The sequence below is a fragment of the Brassica napus genome, chromosome C5, assembly GCF_020379485.1.
Source record: "Brassica napus cultivar Da-Ae chromosome C5, Da-Ae, whole genome shotgun sequence".
NCBI classification, from domain to species: Eukaryota; Viridiplantae; Streptophyta; class Magnoliopsida; order Brassicales; family Brassicaceae; genus Brassica; species Brassica napus.
In genome coordinates, this window is record NC_063448.1 from 20,158,855 (window position 1) to 20,185,219 (window position 26,365).

Sequence of the window (26,365 nt, forward strand, 5' to 3'; positions counted from 1 at the left end):
GGTTTCAACCCCAAGCACAGACGAATACCAAAGGACGGATGCTGATCCTGCAGCTCTCCGCACTAACCTCGCTCGGAGCCTAAGGACCAATGAGCGACCTATTTCGCCAGCTAGCTGGGAAGACGACCGAGCTCGGTCTCACCAGGAACCTGCTCGCCGAGTATCTGATAATGACCCAAATGTCCTTCCCTTCGAGGGACCTGACGCAATTCGCAGGTACATGGAGCGAACCCACGCAGCTCTCCAGAAATTGGGAGCTCAAGTTCACAAGGTAACGAGCTCAGCTCCCGAAATCGAGAGCTTAATTGAGGAGACTCGTGGAACTCCGTTCACCGATAGAATTGCCAACTCTTACATAAGAGATACTCGAAAAATTAAGATTCCTGAATACGATGGGAACGCAGACCCAAAGGCCTATTTAAGAGCCTTCCGATTAGCTATCGTTAAAGCTCACTTCACAAAGGAAGAGTGTGATGCAGGATATTGCAGAACATTTGCCGAAAACCTGATCGGAACAGCTCTCGAATGGTTCTCCAGCCTCGAGCCGAACTCTATAGACAGTTTCGATCAATTGGCTAACGCCTTTATGAAGCAATATTCAACTCACATCCTGAAACAAGCGTCTGAGGCTGACCTCTGGAAGATCAGACAAGGACTGGGAGACTCACTGCGAGTCTACATCGAAAAGTTCAGAGCAGTAAGAACTAAACTCTCGAATCCCAACGATCAGGTAGCCATTGAGGCTCTTAGGAGAGGTCTCTGGTATAAATCAGGTTTCTTCTCGGAGCTAACGCTAAATCCCCCTCCAACTATCGACGACGCCCTCCATAAGGCCTCTAGATACATTACCTTGGAGGAGGAAATGGCAGCATTAGATAAGCTCCACAGAAAACCCCAGAGTCACCCGAAAGGCGAAGCCTCCGATGGAAAGGGACCTCACAAAAGAGGTAGCTCCCGAAATAATCAGACCCAGGGAGAACATTCTTACGTAGTCGAGGAAGACAAGGAAGAAAAACCTGTCGCCGCGACAGCTAAAGCCCCCTGGTCCAAAGGTTATGACGAGAGCAAACATTGCTCTTACCACGATCGAAAGGGACATTCAACCGAAGAATGTTGGGACCTCCAACGACAACTGGCTGCTAAATTCGCAGCCGGAGAAATAAAAGATGTGGACCTCAAAAAGCCACAACCTTATCAGAAGAGAGGTCCCAGAGATAGCTCTCCAAAACGCGAGAGGTCACCTGAAAAAGAAACAGACTCACCACCCCCAGCTCCCAAAAAGAGAGTCGATATGATCCTTGGAAAGTTTCCACAAGGAAAAAGCCTACAAATCGAGGCCCTCTTGAGTAAACCACCTCCCCAATCGAGCCCTGGCTCAAGGATCGATTACATCCTTGGAGGGTCCGATGTGTGTCAAGACTCCGTTAACTCTATTAAAAGTCACGTACGGAAAGCTGTGTCAAACACTCAGTCCAAACCGACCAAGCCTGAGTCTAACACTAAGATCTCTTTCTGGGAGAGTGAGACATTAGACCTCGATAGACCTCATGACGATGCCCTTGTCATAACATTAAATATAGCAGGGTACGAGGTACCTAAGCTCATGATCGACACCGGAAGCTCCGTCGATCTTATTTTCTACAACGCACTAAAGGGAATGGAAATAGACGACTACGAAATTGTCGACCAGAAATCCAACCTCGTAGGTTTCTCAGGTGAAACAGCCACCTCATTGGGAACAATTAAGCTCCCAATTATAGCTGGCGGAGTCATGAAAATGACCAACTTCATAGTTGTCGACAAACCATCCCCTTTCCACGCAATCCTCGGAAGGCCTTGGATTCATAAGATGAAAGCAGTAGCTTCAACTTATCACCAATGCGTGAAATTTCCAACAACCAACGGAATAGCTACCATACACGGTAGCCAAAAGATTTCAAGGATCTGTTACCTGGGAGGATTCGAGATCATAAAAGAATCCCCCCAATAGCAATTACAGATCCAGGAGAGTCGCGAAATGCAACGAAATATCCGAGGTCCCCCTAAGAACCTCACCGAAAAAGTTAGCATCGACGACTCAAATCCTGAGAAACAGGTGAGCATCGGATCCGAGCTACCTCTCGAAACCAAAAAGGAGCTCGTCGAATTCCTAAAACAGAATATCAAAACCTTTGCATGGACCACCAGCGACATGAAAGGCATAGATGCAAATGTCACCACTCATAAGCTCAATGTAGACCCTACTTTTAAACCGATCAAACAGAAACGTCGTAAGCTAGGTCTAGAAAAAGCCCAAGCTGTCAACGACGAGGTCGATCGACTAACAAAGGCCGGGTCCATCCGAGAGGTACAATACCCCGATTGGCTAGCTAACCCAGTGGTAGTAAAAAAGAAGAATGGGAAATGGAGAATCTGTGTAGACTTCACCGATTTAAACAAAGCCTGTCCTAAGGACAGCTTCCCGTTACCTCATATCGATCGTTTGGTCGAAGCAACGGCTGGACACCAGCTCTTGTCCTTTATGGATGCCTTTTCAGGATATAACCAGATTATGATGGATCCTGAGGATCAAGAGAAAACCGCATTCATAACTGAACGAGGAACCTATTGTTACAAGGTCATGCCGTTTGGTTTGAAAAACGCGGGAGCTACCTATCAAAGGTTAGTAAATAAAATGTTCGCTGGACAACTCGGAAAAACCATGGAAGTCTACATCGACGACATGTTAGTCAAATCCTCAAAGGGGGAGGACCACATCTCCCATCTAAGAGAATGTTTCGAAATCCTCAACAAATACGACATGAAGCTAAACCCAGCTAAGTGTACCTTCGGAGTACCTTCCGGCGAATTCCTAGGTTACCTCGTAACCGAAAGAGGCATCGAAGCCAACCCGAAACAAATAGCGACATTCCTGGAAATGCCATCACCTAAAACGACCAGAGAGGTACAAAGATTGACCGGACGGATCGCAGCACTAAATCGATTCATCTCCAGGTCCACCGATAAATGCCTTCCATTCTATAAACTTCTGAAAAATAATAAGAAGTTCTTATGGGATGAAAAGTGCGAAGAAGCCTTCAAACAGCTGAAGGCTTACCTCTCGGAACCTCCGATACTATCCAAACCTGTAGTAGGAGAACCACTGTACCTGTACCTCGCCGTGTCGGCAGCTGCAGTCAGCGGAGTGCTAGTACGAGAGGAACAAAACGAACAGAGACCTGTCTATTATACTAGCAAAAGCTTAATAGACGCCGAGACGAGATATCCCACCATGGAAAAACTAGCCCTAGCAGTCGTGACAGCTGCCAGGAAGCTGCGACCTTATTTCCAATCGCACTCGATCATCGTAATGACCTCACAACCATTACGGACGATTCTGCATAGCCCTAGCCAATCCGGACGATTAGCCAAATGGGCTATAGAGCTCAGCGAGTACGACATCGAGTACAGACCCCGAGCAGCAGCAAAAGCTCAGGTCCTCGCCGATTTCGTTATTGAGCTAGCATCCGAACATCTAGACCAGGAAACAGAGGTTCCGAAATGGAGCCTATACGTGGACGGAGCCTCGTCAAGGCAAGGCTCCGGTGTCGGTTTAAGACTAACCTCCTCAGCCGGAGAAACCATCGAACAATCCTATAGACTTGGATTTAACGCTTCCAACAACGAGGCCGAGTACGAAGCACTAATCGCTGGATTAAAGCTCGCCCTGAGCCTCGGAATTCGGGAGCTAAACGCCTACAGCGACTCGCAGCTGGTAGCTAGCCAGTTTCACGGGGAATACGAAACAAGGGACGAAAGAATGGGGGCATACCTCGAGGTCGTCCTAAACCTCACAAAGCAGTTTGACAAGTTCGAGCTAACGAGGATCCCACGAGGGGAGAACTCCTCAGCAGACGCGCTCGCCGCATTAGCTTCCACATCCGACCCTCTCGTAAAACGAATTATACCCGTGGAAGGAATCGAGAAGCCAAGTATCGACATAGCTACCAAGGCTGAGATGGATAGCAAACCAAAGGAAAAAATAGAGGATAACAGCCTCCCGACGGTAGCTACCCAAGTTTTCACGACATTCTGGTTCCCGAAAACTAGAACACGCAGCTTTAGAAAGCACACCTCCAGGAAAGCAACCCAGAACCCGGAAAACAACGACAAAAGTGAAGGTACTCACCGAAGTTCAGACTCCCTAGAGCCTAACTCTACGAGTACCTCCGGGGGCACCATCCAGACCTCGGAGCCACTTGTCTATAAAGTCCAAACAAGAAGCCGCACCGCTCTTAAAAACGCATCTAGGAACGCTACACAAACCACAGGGGATAACGAGGAAATTGGAGATATTCCTCAGAACCCAGAACCTACTCCAACGAATATCTCCGGGGGCACCACGGCACCAGGTCCCGAACAGGAATCTCCCTCCTCTCTTCACAACAAAGTTGTAGGGAGAGAAGACTGGAGAATACCGATCATGGATTACATCCTAGAGGGAAAAATTCCACCCAACAAGTGGGAGGCTCGAAAACTCAAAGCTTTAGCAGCAAGATACTGTATAATCGAGTCAGCCCTCCACAAACGAAGTGTCTCCGGACCTTACCTAAAATGCGTTCACGGCCTAGTAGCTATGAAACTCATGAAGGAAATGCACGACGGTTCCTGTGGAAACCATTCCGGAGGCAGAGCCTTAGCCATCCGAATAAAAAGACAAGGCTACTTCTGGCCTACCATTATCGCAGATTGTGAGGTCTACTCCTCATCGTGCGACAAATGCCAAAGGCATGCACCGATCATACACCAACCAGCGGAAAAGCTGTCTAACATATCAGCTCCCTACCCATTCATGAGGTGGTCTATGGACATTATAGGTCCATTAGTACCTTCAGGGAAAGGAAAGAAGTTACTAAACCTCCTGGTCCTAACCGACTACTTCACGAAATGGATTGAAGCTGAAGCTTTCCAACAAATAAACAGATTCGAGGTCGAAGGATTTGTTTGGAAAAACATCGTATGCAGGCATGGCGTCCCATACGAAATCGTAACCGACAATGGAGGACAGTTCATATCCCACGACTTCAAAAGTTTCTGCGATAAATGGAACATCCGCCTCACCTTCTCATCACCTCGGCGACCTCAAGGGAACGGACAGGCGGAGGCTGCCAACAAATCAGTTTTAGCAAACCTCAAGAAACGCCTAGGAGCCCAAAAGGAGCTTTGGTCGGAAAAACTACCCGAAGTACTATGGGCCTGCCGAACCACCCCACGAAAAGCTACAGAGGAAACTCCCTTCTCCTTAGCTTATGGGATGGAAGCTGTCGTCCCAGCAGAAACCACCGCAGGTAGCCTCAGACGGGAGCTCTGCACCTCAAATCCCGCAGCTAATAACCAGCTCCTGATGGATAGCCTCGACTTGATCGAGGAAAGACGAGACCAAGCCTTGCTTCGCATTCAAAATTATCAGCAAGCAATGGCACGACACTACAATTCCAAAGTAAGGCCCCGACAGTTCGCCGTAGGGGACCTAGTGCTTAGGAAAGTGTTCGAAGGAACAAAGGAACCGGGAGCTGGAAAGTTAGGAACCAACTGGGAAGGACCCTACCGAATTATCCACATAGTACGACCCGGAGTTTACAAACTCCAGAAGGTACGAACCGGGGTACCTGAAATCCGATCGTGGAATGCCACGAACCTCAAAAGATACTATCATTAGGTACCTAAAACCCCTGAACTACGTTTGGCTTGATCCCTTGACTGGGTACGTAGGCAACTCCGTCATGAGTGCAGCCCCAACCTCTTCTCACCAACCTCCTCACCTAAGCCAAAGGGGCAGGTGTTACCAAGAACACTTAGCCTAAAAATAGTTACTGTGTAAATAATCTGAATCATGTATTCTCTGATATCTGATATTAATAAAACGATTGATTCAGTTTCATAAACATCAAAGGTCTTAAAACCCTCCAAGAAAATTTAGGTCCCCCTAAATCGGGACCTAAGCTCAACAATCTCGAATACATTCAGGTCCCTGAAAACCTGAACCTAAGGTCTTAAAATCCTTAATACACCCAAAGGTCTTAAAATCCTTAATACACCCAAAGGTCTTAAAATCCTTAACATAAACTAAGGTCTTAAAATCCTTAACAATCAGCAAGGTCCTAAAATCCTTAACAATCAACCAGGTCCTAAAATCCTAATCAAAACCAAAAGGTCTTGAAACCCTTATCAAAATCGAAAGGTCTTAAAATCCTAAAGAATCAGGAAAATCCCGAAATTCCTCAATTCCATCCGTTAAACTTCAAAGGCCTCGAAGTCCTTCGAATTAACTCAGGTCCCTATGAATCTAAATCCAGGTTCCTACGAACCTGAACAACCAGGTCCCAGAACCTTTCGAATCGGACTCAGGTCCCCGAGCTAAAATCAAGAACTTCTCTTTAAGGTTATCACGACCGAATATCCATTAAGCTAAATGCTTATCATAAATTAAGACTAAAGGTCCTAATCCGACTCAACGATGACAGCACACAACTCATCTGAGATTCGCAATCACTATGATTAAATGAAACGAGGTTAAGTTCAAAAACTTAAAACAGAAATAATAGCCACGATTTAAACATAAGAAAGGGTTTAAAAGCCTCCCCAGGCTATTGAAATCCAGCAAGTGTTAAGGTTTAAAGGCCTCCTCAGGCACTAAGTCATAATGCATAACGAAACAAAGCCCTTAGGCCGAAGTCTTAAAAACACAAAACATAAAGCTAAAAGAGCCGTAGCTCTCAATCTTCCTTCTCTTCCTGAATCGGATCACCAGCACCGGCAGGAACTCCCTCATCGACCACATTGCCATCACCTCCTATAGCTGCCTCGACTGGAGCTAAGTCAGGAGCCATCAAACCCAAATTAGAGCCATACTCCCCAGAAAAGGATGGATTAAACATGTTAATCTCGAAAGTACCTGAACTCTCCGAGATCTGGGGAAGAGGAAGCTTGCTGACCGAGAAGTCAGAGACTTGAGCCTTCTCATACGCAGTTGTCGCTTCTGGTAATAAGGCCACCAATTGGTTGTACTCCTCTTCAACGCTTTGGATCTTGTTGTTCAGCATATCCTTCAAGAGGTCGGCATTAGCTTGGAGCTCCTGAGCGTACACCAAGGCGTTGACCTCATCTTTCTTCCTAGCAAACTTCTCCTTAACACAGACCAGGATCTTGCCGTAAGCTTCGGCGACTTCTTTCTTCCCTTCCCTGACAGCCAGCTTGACTTCAGCTTCCTTGTTCTTCTGGCTATCCTGGGATGAGGCAATGAGCTCACGTACTTGATGCTCAGCTATCTTTCGAGCAGCCTCCAAATCATTGATCCTCCTGCTCTTCACCTGGATATCGAGCTTTTGACTCTCGATCTCTCCTTGCTGAGCATCGGCCTTCGAGCCTAGCCTCGTCACTTCGGCTTCGAGTTCAGAAATTCGAACCCGGGCTTGGTCAAGATCGGCTTTGGCTGCCTTAACCATCTCGGTAACCTCAGCAAGTTCACCAGCATTGGGGGCAGCACACAGAGCATTCTCAAACCTGAGCTGGGCCCTGTTAACAGCCCCAGCCAACTGCAATAAATCCAAAAAATATATATATCATCGTCTCCAAAGAATGTAAACAAAGAACAGATAGAGATCACGTACCTGACCCATACAGTGAGCAATATCGAGATACTCATCTCGGTTAGTCAGGTCCTTGAGCGCTGGAAGGGGACATCCCACGCTCTTCAGGTGCCTCATTATCGCAGCTAGGCCCCAAGAGTCGTCCAGGATCGACCCAGGCTTCGAATGGGTAAAGCTCCACCCAACAGTCCCTCCTCTAGAGGACGAGGAAGAAGAACGGGTGGGAGCTCCGCCCTGATCGGTCCTGGGCCTCTTGTGTCTCGACGGCTCGACCTCAGAGGTACCCTTCGGAGCCTGGTAGTCAGCCTCCGGCACCTGGACCTCAGGGAGAGGAGCAGCATCCTGAGCTACAACCTCAGTTGGAGTAGTCTCGACAACAGGTTTGGATCCTCCGTCGTCCAAAACTTCCTTCATTGAGATAAGGAACGATCCTCCTTGGTTCCTGTCGCTTCCACGAGAAGCACTGGCAGCTTTAGAGGGGTTACCCCTAGAACGGAATGATGGTCGCAGAGTCATGTCACCTGGCTGAGACTTTTCAGTTCCCGAAGCACTAGCACCAGTTGAGATCGATACAACTGAATCGCCTGCCGAAACTGGAACAATGGAAATCCTTAAGTTTAAAAACTTCAAAGCGATAAAATCATTAAAAAGGTTCGAACAAGAACTTACTCTCAAGGTTCTCAGCAGGAATGGGATCTTGGAAAGAGGCGTTGTAGGTATCTGGGAATCTGGCTGCACTTATTCGAGAAGTGGTGTAGGCTACCCAGGTACAGGGACTCTGCTGCAACTTGCGGTATAGAGCTCTGGTGAGCTTGGTAGAGAGCTTCGGAGGATCTTCGATTTCTGCAAGTAAATCAGAGCAAAAAGGTTACTCGGCCATAAATGAATAAAACGGAAAAAGCATATCCCTAGAATTCCTAACCAGATGGATTAGTCCAAGTGACCCTAAGGTTCCGACCCACAGGAACCGTCGAAGGATCAACTTTAACGTAAAAATACTTCTTCCTCCAGTCATCATCACTACTAGAGAATCTGAAGATAACATGATTGGGACGACTAGGGAGGTAGTAGGTCCCGGTACCACCCTCCTTAGAGGCGCTTTCCTTCAGGGAAAAGAGGCTCATAAGTTCGGTAAGACCGACGCTAACCCCCTCCTCTTTGGACCTAGTGATAAAGCCGTTTATCACCCGGATAACCGAGGGACAGAGTTGGGAAAGGGCTAACTGATAATGATCTAGTAGATCAAGCAGTAGGGTCGGAAGAGGAAATCTCAAGTGAGACTTGGAGATGTACTTCTCATGGCAACAGAACCAACCCTCCGGAGCGGTCTCGGGGGTTTCGTCGGAATTACAGGCACGGCCAAGCTCCTTTTGGCCGAGAGCTTGAACCATGAGGTTAACCACGTCTTGATTTTTCAGCAACGAAGGCGAGTGAGGACTGCTCCCGCTAGAATCGTCTTTCTTCTTCCGTTTAGAAACTCTGGTCGCGATTGCCTCCCTGGCTGTCTTTTTCCCCTTCCTCATCTTGGCTCCGACTTCTTGCTTAACTTTCAGTAGTTTAGCTCCAGAAGCAGAGGGAGGCATCCCGGATTCCCCGGAACCTTCTTTCGGATGATCCATAGTATGGGAAGGTTAAGGAGAAAATCGATTGCAAGGTTTGGGAGAGAATTTGCAGAGAAAAGTAACGAGGAAGATAAAAAAAATCGCAGTAAAATAAAGAGAGAGGAGAGAAGTTACCTTGAAAACCGAACGGAGGCGTGGAGAAAGTGGGAGGCTAGCAGTTAATGTTCACCGCTTTATATCCCATCACCTCTCGAGATTCGGAAAAGTCATTTCAAACCCTCTCCATCTGAACCGTAGATTCTGCCAAACGTAATAAAGACCGTTAGATCGAGTAAGCTGAATCTAAATAGGATAAGAACTAATCATTATCTTAACGAAAAGATAAGATCGATAGCTAGATTCTAGCTTCCGAGACAAAGGATTTTATTCGGAAGCTGGGGGCAACTGTTGGACCCGAATATGACCCTCAGGTGAGGTACCGATAAGCGTGAGCTAGCATGTGGGTTGCGATAAGCCCATCATAACAAAGGGAGCTGAAAGCCGAGCTGACGACTGGACCTGGGAGACATCATAGCAGAGGTCACGACAGAAAGTGAGCTAACACCTTAAGAGACTCGGTCAAGAGGAGCCTAAAGCGAGTTCCGTAATTGAAGCCGAATATCTCGGAGAACAGTTGAAGGGTTGCCAACGAAACCTAGACTATATAAAGACGGAGAAGATAAAAGACAAGCCATCTCTTTTCCATATATCAACTTTTGTACTAGATTAAAAGCATTACGTATTCTTTAGTAATCATCTCAAGATACATTCCTTTGTATTCATCATCTTTCAACTCATCAATAAAATCATATTCATTCTTCAAGTTTATTTACGGGATTCAGCCCACGATTCTCATTCATCTCTCTTGACCTAACCTAAATCTAAGAAGTGAAACCTTGTCTCTCACAATCCTTTCCTAACTACTCAGACCAAAAACTTCCAGACAGTTGCATGTATATTTATGCTCTTCATTTCTTAATATTACTGGTGAAACTTCCATGATATCATTCATGTACTAATGTGTTTGCTATCTAATGCAGATAAATTTATCTACATTGAATACCAAACAATTGAAAAGAGAAATTGATCACAAAGTGGGTGTTCTTACCGTCTAATATATTGCTCTTAATATTGATCATATTGATGTGACAATTCTTTTGAATGTCATATTTTGCAACTTTATATTTACCAATATTGTTATTTTCTATGGACTTTATCTATCATTCATATATTATGCAGAAAGAATTTGAAGCATGATGTGAGTATATATGCAATATTTATAGTACTACTTACCAATATCTTTTACTTTAATATCTTTATTATATTATTAGTATACTAATGTGTTTGTTATATAATGAAAATGAATGTAAACTACATTGAGGACCAAACAATTGAGAAGGCAATTGATTATTAATTGAGTATTCTTACCATCCAATATATTGATGTTAATATGATCATATTGTTGTGAGCATTCTTTAGAATTGTCTTATTTTCATCTTTATGTTTACCACCATTGTAATCTTCAATGGTCTTTAGTATCATTCTTATACTTATGTAGATCAGTATTAACGATATTGAAAGCCAAACTAGTGAGAAGGCAATTATTCATGATGTGAGTATACGAGCAGATGCATTTTAGTAGAGGAAAAATCGGTTAATTATGTTCAAATAGTAGACAATACGAGCAAGATCATGATCGTGTGGTCCATATGTTTAAAAAAATTATGGAGAAACTTATCACATAATGTATTGTTATTTCTTTCTCTCTTTTAAATAAAACATTCTAATTTGATTTATCCTAAAAAGTAACTTGTCCAAAATGACATGTTTTCAGATTAAGTCAAAACAATTTAGGAAATCTACCCAATTTAGTGGGAGTATTTTAATTTTAATTTATTTGATAAATATTGACCTAAACAATAAAAAATCGAAAGAACTTAGAAAATCTAGCATATTTAGTGCAATACTTTTGGTTGATAATATTAAAATATGGAATTTTGAGATCTAAAGTATCTAACAACATATTATTTTAATTCGACATATTTTGTTTCCATGAAAGAATAATCAAATCTCAACTATCATATATTACATTACATCATGTATATTATAAAAATTATGTGTTTGAAAATCATATAAACATTTAAATATATGGTTAATGTCTAAAATATACACCACTAATCATCTAAAACAAATATATATATATATATATCTAAAAGTGAAAACAAACATTTACACGGGTTATCATTGTTTTTACAGATCCATTACTTAAGTATGGGATTTTGTGTGATTATCCTATATATCAATAGTAAATGCGGTATCCTTAATTATTTATTTTCTCTATTTTAAAAAAGATATTTATCTTATATTATTGTTCTTAGTTGGTGGATAGATATCTTACGCATAAAATGAAATACAGGCTACATTGATATGTAATTTTAAGCTTCCTACTATGATATATTCTTTCGTATTTTGAAAAATGAGTTAATTACTTACTTCAAAAAGGTTCATGTTATATGGCATAACTAGTTGGGATATTTCTTTCTTTCTTTTATCCTCGTTTCTAATTACATGCATCAAAACTATTATTACATATCCAAAAAAAAATGCCTTCTATAGTATGTAAACTTTATATAGATATAATTTTATTTTTGACCAAATGAATTCAACATTTCTCTGTTCACTGCATTTCTTTAAAATCTCTAAAACAGAAATTACATTGTTATTTTTCTTAGATATTTGACTTAATTTTTCTGTATTTTCAAGATTATATATTCTACCAAATAGGGTGACCAAAATATATTTTGACCTGTAGCCCTCAAATATTATCTTGTACGTATACCCGATTACAAATAGTCAAATTATGATATATGCAACAAATGGTAATTCAATAAATATAATTTTTATAACTGTGGTGATCCCAAAAGTTTTTTATACCGAAAAATTAACGAATTGAAAAATGGTGATCTATTAACGAATGATGCTTTTTTAACCGGTTAACGAATGAAACTTCTAACTGAGGAAACTATATTTTCACACTCATTATGTGAGATATAAAAAATGTTGGCTGTTGCAAGAAGAAATTGCCACCTCAATAAATAGTCTAACAGAAAGAAAAGTGAACAACCCCTATATTTTACAACAAAAAGAGTGCATAGGTGTGCACATTAAATTCATAAAAACAAATTGATCAAAACATTTTTTTTAATAAAATTTAAGTGCACAACCCTTGTAGTTTACAACCAACCCGATATCATCAACTGTTGATTCTAGACTTCTAGTATAGGGTCATATCAAACATATCTTATTTCTGTCAGCAAATACAAGTTCAAAAATTCAAAAAAAAATACAAATAAAAATTATAATTAATTAGCTTATACTACCTAATCTGGTAATTTTTTTATGTTTATTTACATGATGTATGGTGTAAGTTTATTCGATGTCTTATATTCTGCTCGAATTAAAAAGGATAAATTTATGTTACTAAATTTATATATATATATATATATATATAGGCTTCGAATGTTTGAAAACCTCACTGCACCCAGGGGGAGATCCATAAATGTTTTTAATTATAAACACCGTATTAGAAACAACAACAAAAAAATTGTTTGATGGGGGCACTTTTACAGTTTTTTTCACTAAACTTATGATATTTGATAATTTAACTTAAATTACTAAATAAAAAATAAAAAATAAAAATCAGTAGGGGGGCACGAAGACCCATACCGATGTGTATACATCCGCAGTCATATTAACAAAAATATCTATATATACTTATATATCTATATGTTTTATTACTATTTGGATCGTAATGCATTTGTTTTGCAATTACAACAATCATTCAAATTACATTTATATGGCTTTTTCATGTGTAAGATTTCGTCCCATGAACACAACGCACTAAAGAAAGTATACACAAACAACAAATTCCAAGAGAAATTCACGGAAGTAAATATGGATTCATGAACTATCTCTCTCTCCAGGTGTTGATAACAAGAGTGAGAGAGATCTTAAGAAAGCTAAAAACATGGAGTTTGAAAATTCCTTAAATCCCTAGAACTTTTCTCACTACGAAACAAGAGCCGATTTCATCTCAGATTTACTTCCCTTTAATCTCTCCTACTTTTAATGATTTTTTATTTCTTTCTCCTTTTGCCACAATTTTTTCTCCACCACTTTTTTTCTTCCGTTTCTTATATAAGTTGTTATCAATCATGTCTCTCTGTTTTATATATGATACACTTTAACCTAGAAAGAAATAAACATGTGTAGCAAGACAAGCATTGGAAACTATGGAGATGATTACTCAGGTTCGTGTCCCAAAAAACAGAAGAGTAATAACAATGGAAAAAGAAGAGTTCCTCGAAGAGGTCCTGGTGTTGCCGAACTCGAGAAGATCCGTCTCGAAGAACAACACATCTCTTCCTCCGCACAACTTCCTCCTCCTCAGCCGGAAAAACCTCCGTCTGTGATTCATACGACCACCACCATGAGATCCGGTCCGGTTTACCCGTTCCCGTCTTATTTTACAGCCGGATCTTTCCCTAGTGATCTGATCCCTCCGGCTCCAGTTTTTCAAAGGAATCACGATTCGTGTCTTCACTATCTCGCACCCGTAAATATTCAAAAATATATATTCAAAATTTTAAAAAATCGATTTATTATTTTTGTTAGTGATTTATTTATTTTTGTGTGTGTTTACAGATGAATATACCGAATCCAGGGTTTTATCAGTTTATAGAGCCCCCTTCAAATCAATCATCTTGCCATGACAATGTCTCTCAATTTTCTGACAGCCAAAAGGCAATTTTATTAGTTAAATCATTTTAAAAACAAAAAATGAAAAGTAATTTTGATTTTAATTTTTAATAATTTCTTCTGAATATTATTGAACAGATCGTGGCGGCAAAAAGGCCATGGCAAGTTATGGCAGAGTCTACGAGATGTGACGTGGGACCGACGGTAACCATATCAAGGTCTGTTTTTTGGTTTAAGCTACGTATCATATGCTTAGGAAAGTTCAAGTGTTACCTTAACTTTGACATTTTTTAATTTTTTTCAGAAATGGTAAACAAATCAAGCCCCTTGACCAAAGATTGAGAAATCATTTTCAAGATTCAGGAACCACATTTAGAAATCCAATCACCATTGATTCTCCTTCACCACCAATTATACCAAATTCTTCACTCGATTTCCCGCGCTTCATGCATGTAATGTAGTTTATTCTAAATGTTTTTATCAGTTTGGTTGATTTCTGCTTCATTCTCATCCTCCTTTTCTTTTTAGTATGAACAGAAGGACGGGTTTAATCGTGAAAGCATGCCACAAAGAGGCGTTGTTAATGCTTCCTCAAACAGAAAACCGTTCTACAGTTTCCTGCCTGCGAATGAGCAGAGAAATGACGACCAAGATCTATCTATTAGCTTGAGAACCGAGAAATATGACACAGTCACTGATCACGGCATTGATCTTCGCCTTAAGTTATAAGCAATTGGTCTTTTAAGCAATCTATTTTTTTTTTTGAAACTTCGAATCTTTACATCAGTTTGTTGTTTTTGGGACATTAAAACAAAGATCTGCCAAATATTTGGCTTTGTATTTGCTTCTTTTTTTTCCCTTTAATATACAAACATAATGCAAGTGAAAGAATCTACATCGCCTTAATTTCATTTTTGTCTAAACAGAGTTTCACAGGACTAAGCATGAAAAGCAATCGATTTGTATTCAGAAACCTTACTTGCATGAAAAGCAATCGATGTGTATTTGCATTCAATTAATTATTTGAAACTTTGAAGCATTAGGAATTTATTGGAGTGTTTCTTGTCCCAATCAAATATTAAACCCTGAGAACAAAGTTGGCCTTCTTCAGTCAAAGTCCGCAGACGTTGATAGATATTCATATTAACAAAGTCTGAAACATTATTTTATCTCGAAATGTTTAACACCATAGAGCTCGTAAACATACAACGCAGACGGAACTTTAAAAATACTTACTGTGAATCTAAAGGGAAGAAAAGCACAAAATCTTCAGAGAGAGAAAAAACTTGGAAACATTCAGTGACTATATGTTAGAGGTGAGCGTTCCGATCTTGTCTCGAGAATTAAAATGAAGATAGACGAGGACAAGTGAAAAGAAGTAGAGAGCAAATGCCAAGACACATATCCAAAACGGATAAGTTGATCTAACATAGGCCGGTACGCCTATTATGAGGCCAACGATCACAATAATCAGAACTTCAGTAGAGTAATCCCAAGTCAATCCTCTTGTGTATACAATCGCTAATATAATCGAAATTCCCAGCAGATTGTTCATCGTAACATCCTTGTATATCTACAAGAACAAACCACATGACTTATTTTATAACATCCCGATTTTTGATATACGGTTGTGTATATTGAAAAGCCAATCGCCATTGACCGTAGGCGTTACACATTTACTAGTTAATAATAAATGGAGTTTGAATGAAACTAACCTCAGAGAATGTATCTGATGTAACTCTAGCCTTGTCTTTCTTGCGACAGAAGTGAGCAGTCAAAGCGTTTCTTAGGTTTCTTGCCAAAGGGATCACTACAAAGACAACATAGAAGGAAGGAACTCCAGCTGATTTAGACAAAAGCTCGATGTTCGCCATGAAAGGCGTTGCAAGAAATAGGACAATTAAAATCCCTACAATAACTTCAATTGTAGCTCTCATGGTTCTCTGGGAGAGCAACTTAGCTACAAGACTTTCCTTTGGTTGTTCCATCCTCAAAACTCTATCCTCCTGATGACATTAACACTTCTCCCATTTTCTTAATCTGATCAAGCAGCTTAAATATGAAATGGGAAAAGTGTAATGTACTTACAGCTCGGTTATCTCTTTGACACTCGGTGCTATCGAAACTAAACTTGTACTGTTTGAGCCATCGTGAGATTCCTTTCTCGAATTCAATCTCATCTATCTCACCATCACTATCGCTATCGAAATCAGCAAGCAATGTTGTAGCAAGCTCATGTATGTCACACTTCATTCGTCCTAGCATCCCAAACTCCACAGTCAGATCCTTAAGCTCTGACACTTGGATCTTTCCATCTTTGTTTACATCTATCTTTTCAAACAATCTGCAGAACAACCAGTAACTAAGTAAGTTTCCATCTCAAAACCAATTAACAAATAATCCTTATGCATAATATAAGGTCATAACTTAATGTGAAGCTAGAAATGTTGAGTTTTTTTTGGGGCTTCTAACTTAAAATCAAATGGCTGTAAGTGGAATAGCCCAAGTCTCTTATATATTATTCATGCCCCACTGAAACCCTGATACTGGAATTAAAAGGTGCTTAAAGCTGGAATAAAAACCTGTGCAAGCTCTCTTTACTTAATTGTCCATTTTTAATAAAGCTTTGAGGTGAAAAATTCTGCAAATGCTTATGTACTTCTGACATGAGCTCAAACCTTGCACGATCTAAGCTCTTCTCTTGGTCTGCTGTATCAAAATACTGCGGCAAAAGCGTGTTAGATTTGGCATATATACTAAGATCATTTATAATACATATGGATCTTGGAGTTTCATATATGTTTGAGGGTGGCATATACCGAATAAAGAAAGTAGACAACAGTTGCAGAACCAGAGATTATTAGAGTGATCAAAACTATACGATCTTTCCAAGATTTGGAATCAAACATCTCTGAAAGTGTGACCATGACGAAAGGCAATAAAGTCAGGAGCATGATCCCTGCCGCTTTCTTGTTCTTAGGATCTGCTTTTACGCCAGCTTGTGCATACAAAACCGCAAAAAATAGTCCCCAAATTAAAAAATTTCTGAAGAAAAGAGAGAATCAAGAGATTTAAAACATACCAGCAACGATCTTCATTATCAGTTGTCGTCTTGGAATCGTTGTGTCCTGTAAGGAATGTCTTAAAAAGTCATATCATGAATCAATAGGCTCAAAGAAGTAGAAGAAGAAGATCATACAGAAGAGATTCTCTGGACTTCTCCATTTCTTATGGACTGATCTGATCCCAAACCAGACAAACCAAAGACAACACAAGCTCCCCACTGCATGGTCAAAGCAAAGACAGTGTATGCCACAGTAACTCCAACGTTATTATCCACCATTGAGTTTGCAATCTCACGGCTTCCCGTTAGTCCACTTGCTGAGATCAAACCCCAAAACAAGGCTTAGTCTTACATCATAATCAAAAATATTCTAAAAGCTAAAGATGAAAGAGCTTCTTACAGAGAATAAGGGCTATTCTTGTGAACATTGTAAGGAGAGGGAACACAATTCCGCCGTAGAAACCGACCTCGAAGATCACAAAGAGCTTAGTCCTTCCTTCAGACAAGAAGTTTTCACCGATGATCAGTAGACAACCAAAGGAGAAAACTTGGAAGACGTATCCTGCAACATTGTCTGCACATGGCAGAAACCCGTAGACATGAACACAAGCATTCTTGGAAAGGCGATTTGGCGGATCGAGAGTTAGAATTTCATAGCTGGATTCTTCTTGAGATCCATCGGAGACCAAGATTGATTTATCCGCAGACAAAGAATTTAAAACACGACCGTTTACGGAAGAGATCAGAGCTATTACAGAGAGAAAGGACAGAAACAGAGAAAGACGTGCCATGGAAGTAAACTTGAAACAGAGTTTTTAGTGGGCAGTTTGGTCGGATCCTTCTCTTCATACGCGCATATATACACACATAAACTAAGTGATGGAACGTGATCTTTCTAGAGTGATTAGTTGAGATAAATATTAACCATGCAGTAGTGGTAAGGATTGATTGGAACAAGACGTAAACCTCTCAGAATCCTGAGTTTATTTTTATTGCTGTTTAATTATATGAAATAAAGTTATATCTTAAACCTCATTAAAAAACTTGGGACCGGACTAATCGTTGATGATGTTGTTCATCTAAGGATTAGTTAGGCTTGAATCCTGATACCCCGGGTAATAGAAAAAGAATATTAAAAATTGACTTAATCAATTATCGAGTCTAAATTATAAAGAACGTGAATGGCACCACTCTTACTATTATTAGCGGATGATTATTATAAAGAACTGATTTTTAAGTTCGGTTGAAGTTAACTTCTTTCGTTTTAATGTGTGAATCAACAAATCTCATTTTCACAGCATTAAATGCTAGTGCACACACATACACCACTGCTAAGTTTGGTATATAAATTTGTTCATGACTTTTACTTTTCTTTTCTTCGATATGTCCTATTGGCTATTCGGCAGAATCAAAATTAATGCTACAGAGTGGATTAATCTAAAAACATGTCACATTATCTGGTCCGAGTTCATAATACCTTCTGACTAATGAAAAAACCATAGTATCGATTAGCAACGTACGGGAATCAACAATATGTTTTGTTGTTTGTTTCTAGTCGCTAACAATAATGAAAAAAAGAAAAGAATATATTCAAAGGAAAATCTTGGTTCACAAAGTGGAGGACAAATGTCGTTATTACTAATTTTAAAATCGTTATTCTTTTGTTTTTGCTGTACTGTAAGTGAAAGGAGGTGGAACTTAAAGAATGGGATCGTGGCAAAGAAGGAATAAATACCTTTGTTTCCACTATATATGTTCTACTTCTTCCAAATTCTTATTCTGTGATGCTCATTTCTTTTCATTACCATTTACTTTCGATTTATCTTCGCATAAACTTTAAAACAAAATTCAAAACTGTTACGTATCTTTGTATCCTTGATTGTGTTTGATGCGATTATGCTAAGTAAAAAAAAGACAAAGCAATTTGTTTGCCCAGTTCGTGGATCCGCCACTACGTCTGGGGGAGGCTCCTGTTCCCAATCCACTATCAGATCACTGGGAATAAACCTCCGGTGAGGATACAATACTCTGATCACTATATCTTTTTGTGTTACAGGATTACAAAAGAGATAAGGGATCGAGATTACAAGAACAACAAGGATCGTGAAGCTTCTCTGGCGAACTTCGACTCCACGCGACGAGGTACCCAAGCTTCTTCTTCTTCGATCTCGTTTAGCTCGATGTAGCTCTGTTCTTGAGTGTGTAACTAACTCTAACGGCTTCTTCTCGTTGCAGGTGCTTTATAAAGACGACGGCCCATCAACGCATCTTCAGCTCCGCAATCTCCCGAAACCCGCTTGATCGAGTTCCTCATTCTGATAGTGAACGGCCCAATCCTGGAGGTCCAAGAGAGTGAAGACACAAGCCCAAACAACAATCTCCACCTTGACTTTACTCTCTTTCTCATTCAGACAAAACATCCAAACCCTAGCCTCCAGTCGACTCTCTCGACTCCTCTTGCCTCTCCGATCTCTGCCATGCTTCTCCGCCTCTCAGAACAACTTCTTCCTCCAGTTAAAATCCACCTCGGAGATAAATGAAAAGACTCCCTTTAGCTCCTATCCTCTGATCTGACCTCGGGACACACATCTGACCAGTCAATAACCCAAAAAACTGAAACTGAGACGACGACTGCTCTCTGATCAACCTCTGACCCGACGCTGACTCTTCGGAGATGACTACACTCATCGGAACACAGAAAACCTCTCTTGACTCCTCAGGTAACTCCACCTTCTGACTCACTTTAGTTTCCTAGTGAAACCGAGACCTTGACTCTTCACAAAAGATTTGATCTTTAAGGATCTAACTCTTATGAACTTGAACTAACACTCTGTCTTCTTTCCATTTCGACGTAACCCATGAGATTCCTCTTCCTGCTGTAAGACGAATCCTCTGCCATCTTCACAACCGTAGGCTGACGAGCCTACTCCAGAACCTTGACGCTTATCAGACTCTTCTCCAGAGTCTTTCCAGGTACACTCTTTGCTAGAATATCCGCTAGATTTAGGCTAGTGTGAACCTTGACAACTGTAGCTTCTCCTGCTTCTATCACATCTCTGATAAAATTGAACTTAGTACGAATGTGTTTAGTCCTTTCATGATAACCACCGTTCTTAGCTAAGAAAATTGCACACTGTGAATCACAATTTATTTTAACTGCTTGTTGCTCATAACCTAACTCTTCGCAAAACCATTTAAGCCATAGTGCCTCCTTAGATGATTCTGTTAGGGCCATATACTCTGATTCAGTGGTCGATAGAGCCACTACTGGTTGCAGACCCGATTTCCAGCTAACTGTGTTGCCTCCCACTTGAAACAAATACCCAGTGACTGACCTACTTCGATCCAAATCAGTAGCGTAATCCGCATCACAGAATCCCTCTACCTTGAAGTCTGATCCTTTAGTGAACGTTAAGTTGTAGTTGAACGTACCCTTAATGTACCTTAGGATCCACTTCACTGTTTCCCAATGATCACGTCATGGATTTCCCATGAATCGACTAACTAAACCAACTGCGTGAGCTATGTCTGGTCGTGATCCCACCATAGCATACATGAGACTCCCAACTGTGCTTGCATATGGGATGTCTTCCATGTGCACTGATTCGATCACACTTTCTTTCTCGTCTAAGCTCCTCAACTTAAAATGAGATCCCATAGGAGTAGTAACCGGCTTGCAATTTGCCATGTTAAAGGTTGAGAGTACTTGCTTCAAGTACTTTCCCTGAGACAATTTTAGAAAACCCTTCTCTCTGTTTCTGAAGATATCCATTCCAAGGATCCTAGAAGCTCGTCCTAAATCCTTCATCTCGAATTCACAACTCAAACTCTTCTTCAAACTCTGAATGCCTTTTGAATCCTTCGAGGCTACTAGCATATCATCAACGTAGATAAGTATATAGATTCTTTCTGAACTTTATGTGCCTCTGATGTAAACACACAGATCATAACAACTATGCTTAAACTTCTGATCCTTCACGAACTCATCAAAACGTTTATTCCATTGCCTTAGTGACTGCTTGAGACCGTACAAAGACTTCTTCAGCAGACACACCCAATCTTCCTTGCCTTTAACAATGAACCCCTCCGGCTGCTCCATGTAGATTTATTCGTCTAGAGTACCATTTAGAAAAGCTGTCGTGACATCTAGTTGTTCTAGCTCTAAGTCCTCATTCACAACTAGAGACAAGATCAGCCTGATAGATACATGTTTCACAACAGGTGCAAAAACCTCATTGTAATATATCCCTTCTACTTGAGAATAGCCTTTAGCCACCAATCTAGATTTAAATCTAGGATCTTCAACTCCTGGAATCCCTAGCTTCTTCTCAGGTCACTTTACTAAATCCCAAGTTCCATTTTTCTCCAAAAAAATCATCTCCTCTACATTTGATGCATTCCATTCTTTGATCTCACGTGTCCTCATAGCCTCTGCATAGGACCGTGGCTCATATATCTCGATGTCTTGTGCAGCTGCCAAAGCATAAGCCACGACATCAAAATCATCAAATTTAGATGGCATCTTAGTCTCTCTACGACTTCTGTCTCTTGCTAGAATGTAACCGCTTAAATCATGCTCCCCTTCTGTACTGCTTTCTGACTCATTCTCTACTGAACCTCGTTCAATGACTATTGGGGTCGAAAACGGTTACGACGATGTTAACGTCCAAATCCCCGAAGAAGAAAAACGTAGAAACCTTCTTCGACAAATACTTTTTCGAAATAGATTCTTCTTTACGAAAACTTTTACGGAGGAAACGCGAGTCATCGGACAAAAGCCCGAAAAGGATCGTTACGCAGCCACCTAACACGTGCTCCGCTCGGTCGCTACGTAGCGACCGAGTTTGAGCCAAGGCTCGGTCGCTACATAGCGACCGAACGTCCATTCCGCTCGGTCGCTACGTAGCGACCAAGCTCAAACCGAAGTTCGGTCGCTACGTAGCGATCTAGCGCTCGGTCGCTACGTAGCGATCGAGCTCTTCCGAAACGTTGATACGACATTAGTCCATGCGTTCTCATCTACCCTTCGATGCTATCTCCCGAAGACCGTAGCGAACCCATTTCACGATTCCCCGCCATTCTAAGTTATCGATCAAATTTTACCGTAAAAACTGCGGAAAGTTCGTTCTTTATCGAAAGAAGCCGTAATAAACGCTTCGAGTCGGAAGACGTCCCAAAGGGACCTAAGAGATGACTCGAGGCCCAACTTACGATTTCTTAACCAACAGCCCGTAAGCCGCATGACGGTTTACGCTTGGTTTGCAAGGAAAGATAAATGTGAAGTTTCCGCGGATAAATACGAAATTTTGAAGATAATTACGAAGATCCGAAAAAAATGGAATATCTCCATTTTTATGCTATGGCGGCTAGGGGCAGAAGGGGAAAAGCGTAAACCGACCTTGGAGCCAGTATATAAGGAGTCCTAGGCGAGAGGCATGGAGGAGGACTTTTTTGACAGCAGACTTAGCACTTAGAGCGATTTTAGGCAATTTTCCGTTATTGTTATTCGATCTGCGACTCAATTAGGTTTTTGCCGTCTTAGGGTTTTAGAACTAGGAATCTCGCCGACAGCTCTCGTACCCCAGGCACTTACCTTATTATAAATGCTCAAACGCAAATTCAGAATAAGAACTATCTTGCTCTCTCTTTCGATTTCTTATTTTATAATTGTTCTTGTTTCATGTTCTGATTGCTTGGCGTGTGGTATTAGCAGATATCCGGGACCTCTGGAAAATTAGGGTTCTCCTACTTTCCTAATTTAAACAGAAATCGACAGTGCGAATTTTGGTTCCCACAGTTTGGCGCTAGAAGGAGGGGGGGGGGTACAGATCAATCTAACTCTCAACCACATCACGCTCAACCTGACATGTCAACTGACGACACGGATAACGTGCAGACTCCTCTTAACGGAGGCAGTGGCACTGATCTCCACACTCCCGCAGCGGACGTATCCACGGCCAACGCACCAGCCAACGCCGCGGCGCTCGAGGAGTTTAAAAAGATGTTCACCACCTACGAAAAAAGGTCAGAAGAACAGGATAAGCTCGTGAGCACCTTGACCTAACAAGTTGAAACTTTAACGACAAGGACTCGAGCAATCCGCCCCCACGGAACCACTAAAGTCCGCGGGAAAAGACTCGACTTTGCAACCCCACTCAACAGGCCTGGAGCCGCGCAGGAACGACCTTCGGGTCAAAACCCTAGCGAGAAATCTCCCGTCGAAAAGGGAAACTCCGAAAGCCCTCCGCCTCCCACGAAGGTTTCAGAGGACAACGGAGTCGAGCAAGTCGACCTGGATCCTAGTGATGTCTCCAACAATACTGATGAGGACGTCGACAGACATCCAAGGAGGACCAGAAGCCGATTCACTCGGGAAAGCTCTCCGTTCGACAAACCAATGACAGAAGAGGAGGAAATCCTCTATTGGAACGAACAAGAAGAGCTGGCTGAAAAGCAAACCGAGCTCACTCGCAGTAAACGCCGACAAGCGTGGAAATCTACTGACGAGACGTCGGATATACGCGATCTTCGCGACTATATCACCAAGACTACGACAGAAGTAAGAGCCATAAAATCCCAAATCCATCACGCTACCAGCGCGGCCCCCGAGATCGACAGGCTGCTGGAAGGGGCTCGGAAGACCCCTTTCACCGCTCGCATCTCAGATACGAGGGTATTCGATCCAGGAAAAATCAAAGTACCGAAGTATGATGGTACGACCGATCTGAGAGCGCACCTTCAGGCTTTCCACATCACGATGGGAAGAGCGAGGCTGAAGGACGACGAAAGAGACACCGGCTACTGCCGCCTGTTCGTCGAGAATCTAGAAGGAGCAGCCCTCGAATGGTTCGTGCGCCTTAAGCGAAACTCTATCGGAAGTTTCCGACAGCTCGCATCGGAATTCCTTAAGCAATACTCTATGTTCATAGATAGAGAAACTTCCGATGTCGATCTCTGGAGTCTGTCCCAGAGGGAAGACGAACCCCTCCGCGAGTTCATCAGCCGATTCAAGTTGGTAATGTCTAGGGTCAGCGGGATAAGCGACAAGGTGGCCATCGATGCGCTCAGAAAGGCGCTCTGGTACAAGTCGAAATTCAGAAAATGGATATCCCTCGAAAAACCGCGAACAATCCAAGACGCCCTCCACAAGGCGACAGACTACTTCATGATCGAGGAAGAAACGAAAATCTTATCGCAAAAACATAAGTCAGCGAGATCATCCTCGAAAGATGTAGACCCAAAAACAAGGAAGAAGAACCCTCGTAACGACAAGTATGTCCATCACGAGGGGGAAGAACTCCAAGGAGCGCAGAATTACGCGATCGGCTCAGACCAGGGCCGAACCACGGGTAATACTTGGACTCACAATCAAGGATACAATGAAAACACTTTTTGCTAGTTCCACCAGTCCCGAGGACACTCCACGACTAACTGCAAGGTCTTGGGAGCAAGGCTGGCCGCGAAGCTACTACCCGGAGAACTCTCGGAAGTGACCAGCGTGAAAGATCTCATCCTCGAGACCGATCGCCCCCCGAAGCCGGACAGAAATCTTCCCGCGGAGAGATCTCCTTAAAGAAACCAATCTGGGGATAAACGCGGCAGGAGGCCAGACAACAAAGGGAACGATAACAATCGTCGTAGAGTCAACATGATCATCGGAGGATCGCAATTCTGCAACAATACGGTTTCGGCCATCAAGGCTTACCAGCGGAAGGCGGAGTCAAGCGCAAACTGGCCTACATGGTCTCCTACCCGAGATGATCAGAACTGCTCAATCACCTTCACGAAGGAGGAAGCCGGCGGGATCGATCAACCTCACTGCGATCCGCTCGTCATAGACGTCGTCATACGAGATCTGGAAGTCGGAAGAGTACTCATTGACACGGGAAGCACGGTCAATGTAATCTTCAGCGACACTCTCAATCGGATGAGCATCGAACTCGGGGAAGTAACTCCAACTCCGAAACCGCTCACAGGCTTTTCAGGCGAAGTATGTATGACCCTCGGATCGATCCAGCTACCAGTCATGGCCAAGGAGATCACAAAAATCATCGAGATCCAGCTACCAGTCATGGCCAAGGAGATCACAAAAATCATCGAGTTCGCGGTAGTCGATCATCCTGCCATCTACAACGTGATCATGAGAACCCCATGGCTCAACGCTATGCAAGCCGTTCCATCGACGTACCACCTGGGCGTCAAATTCCCAACCCCATACGGAGTCGCATCTATCTTGGGATGTCAGAAACAGTCGCGACTGTGCTTCCTCGTGGAACACAAGCCAAGACAGATGACGACCTCTGCAACGGTAAATCGCAAACGCATGAAGATTGATAAATCTTCGACCGACGTTCCAAGAAAAGACGATTTAACATCGTCTGCTAACGCAGGCGCTTCGGGTGTCAAAACTCAACATGAGTCCGAAGCCGATGCTACAACTTAACCGGAACATCCGGAAGAGAACACTGACCCAGCCACGATCATCACGATCAAGACGCTCAGCACGACAACAACCGCCGAGTGAAAATGCTCGCGGCACAAAACAAAACTACGAGATGGCTTGATCCTCGAAAGGGGTATGTAGGCAGCTCGTCGAAAGACGAGTTCAGCTGTCCCCCTCTCTAAAAAGGGGGGAGAGTGGCTGCGTATACTCGTATACTCCCACATAGGAAAATATGCGTTATTGTAATCAAATTCTATAGAGATTTCAAAAATTTCTACGTTCAATATGCGTCTCTCCTTTTTAAGACAAAATCGCAAAACAATTTCACTTCAGCACCGAAAATATACGTATAGTCTTCGAAATAACTGCGAGACGTCGCCAAGTTAAAAATCGAGATGATACGAACAAATTGTCCGAACGCGACCACTACAAATCTTACACTCCATTCGTCGATTGGCCCTGACGAACACATCAGCCGTCTTAAACAAACGCAACTTGATCACTCTTTTGATCTTCAAACGTTCAACACAAGGACGAAAGCGCGCTACAAAAAAATCCAAAATTTTGGTCTTGCACTTCCAGTTGGCTTAAAAATTGTCTCTGGAAAGATGCTCGATTCGTACTATACAAGTCGTATAAGCTGAGAACCTATCGCATTCTTTAAATCGGTACGAATCAGGTAGAAATCGCAACAGGAAAACCGATAGCCGGCTAGTCACCGCACAAACCTTAAAACCGAGAGTAAACCTAGGTCTTGCTCTAAACCCATCGCATTGGTCTCAGACATCTCAAGACATGATATCTAAACGATACGAGATCCTAAAACATGTCTCTTCGTTCAGATCTCAACGTTCCCGAAAGATCGTAGATA

At 42.1% G+C, this 26,365-nt stretch overlaps 4 protein-coding genes across 6 annotated transcripts; 2 read left to right on the top strand and 2 right to left on the bottom strand.

The window, feature by feature from the left end:
• Positions 1 to 2,017: 2,017 nt before the first annotated feature.
• Positions 2,018 to 5,698, top strand: LOC106350130. Its single transcript, XM_048757305.1, has one exon. It carries the CDS (start codon positions 2,018 to 2,020, stop codon positions 5,696 to 5,698), a length of 3,681 nt encoding a protein of 1,226 aa, XP_048613262.1.
• An 868-nt stretch (positions 5,699 to 6,566) lies between these two features.
• LOC106350131 lies at positions 6,567 to 8,686 on the bottom strand. 3 transcript variants are annotated; one of them, XM_022695368.2, is made up of 4 exons: positions 8,298 to 8,681; positions 7,650 to 8,221; positions 6,935 to 7,574; positions 6,567 to 6,853 (listed from the first exon to the last, which is right to left on the bottom strand). In XM_022695368.2, the coding sequence occupies exons 2-4, from the start codon at positions 8,142 to 8,144 to the stop codon at positions 6,756 to 6,758; spliced, it is 1,233 nt and encodes a 410-aa protein (XP_022551089.2). In that variant the 5' UTR covers positions 8,145 to 8,221; positions 8,298 to 8,681; the 3' UTR covers positions 6,567 to 6,755. The 3 variants fall into 3 exon arrangements, with proteins under 3 accessions (XP_022551089.2, XP_048612909.1, XP_048612908.1); XM_048756952.1 differs by having other exon boundaries at positions 6,567 to 6,847; positions 7,650 to 8,686; XM_048756951.1 differs by having other exon boundaries at positions 7,650 to 8,681.
• Positions 8,687 to 12,758: 4,072 nt separating this feature from the next.
• On the top strand, positions 12,759 to 15,350 carry LOC106373097 (protein SPEAR4-like). The gene is made up of 5 exons (XM_048758745.1): positions 12,759 to 13,844; positions 13,934 to 14,044; positions 14,126 to 14,205; positions 14,292 to 14,439; positions 14,516 to 15,350. Exons 1-5 carry the CDS (start codon positions 13,494 to 13,496, stop codon positions 14,714 to 14,716), a joined length of 891 nt encoding a protein of 296 aa, XP_048614702.1. The 5' UTR covers positions 12,759 to 13,493; the 3' UTR covers positions 14,717 to 15,350.
• On the bottom strand, positions 15,131 to 18,141 carry LOC106375900 (sodium/calcium exchanger NCL-like). The gene is made up of 8 exons (XM_048758744.1): positions 17,452 to 18,141; positions 17,187 to 17,368; positions 17,070 to 17,115; positions 16,807 to 16,985; positions 16,570 to 16,709; positions 16,076 to 16,331; positions 15,703 to 15,993; positions 15,131 to 15,560 (listed from the first exon to the last, which is right to left on the bottom strand). The coding sequence occupies exons 1-8, from the start codon at positions 17,840 to 17,842 to the stop codon at positions 15,291 to 15,293; spliced, it is 1,755 nt and encodes a 584-aa protein (XP_048614701.1). The 5' UTR covers positions 17,843 to 18,141; the 3' UTR covers positions 15,131 to 15,290.
• Positions 18,142 to 26,365: the final 8,224 nt, after the last annotated feature.

Bases quoted from the DNA above. Each gene is read 5' to 3' on its own strand.
- LOC106350130 (XM_048757305.1), top strand. From the start codon at position 2,018: ATGCAACGAAATATCCGAGGTCCCCCTAAGAACCTCACCGAAAAAGTT.
- LOC106350131 (XM_022695368.2), bottom strand. From the start codon at position 8,144: ATGACTCTGCGACCATCATTCCGTTCTAGGGGTAACCCCTCTAAAGCT. The intron at 7,575-7,649 runs GTACGTGATCTC...GATTTATTGCAG, and splicing joins TTGCTCACTGTATGGGTCAG to TTGGCTGGGGCTGTTAACAG. The intron at 6,854-6,934 runs GTACTTTCGAGA...CTCCTGACTTAG, and splicing joins CCAGATCTCGGAGAGTTCAG to CTCCAGTCGAGGCAGCTATA.
- LOC106373097 (XM_048758745.1), top strand. From the start codon at position 13,494: ATGTGTAGCAAGACAAGCATTGGAAACTATGGAGATGATTACTCAGGT. The intron at 14,045-14,125 runs GTTAAATCATTT...ATTATTGAACAG, and splicing joins GCCAAAAGGCAATTTTATTA to ATCGTGGCGGCAAAAAGGCC. The intron at 14,206-14,291 runs GTCTGTTTTTTG...AATTTTTTTCAG, and splicing joins CCGACGGTAACCATATCAAG to AAATGGTAAACAAATCAAGC.
- LOC106375900 (XM_048758744.1), bottom strand. From the start codon at position 17,842: ATGGCACGTCTTTCTCTGTTTCTGTCCTTTCTCTCTGTAATAGCTCTG. The intron at 16,986-17,069 runs GTATGTTTTAAA...TGTATGCACAAG, and splicing joins GATAATGAAGATCGTTGCTG to CTGGCGTAAAAGCAGATCCT. The intron at 15,994-16,075 runs GTAAGTACATTA...TAATGTCATCAG, and splicing joins GTCAAAGAGATAACCGAGCT to GAGGATAGAGTTTTGAGGAT.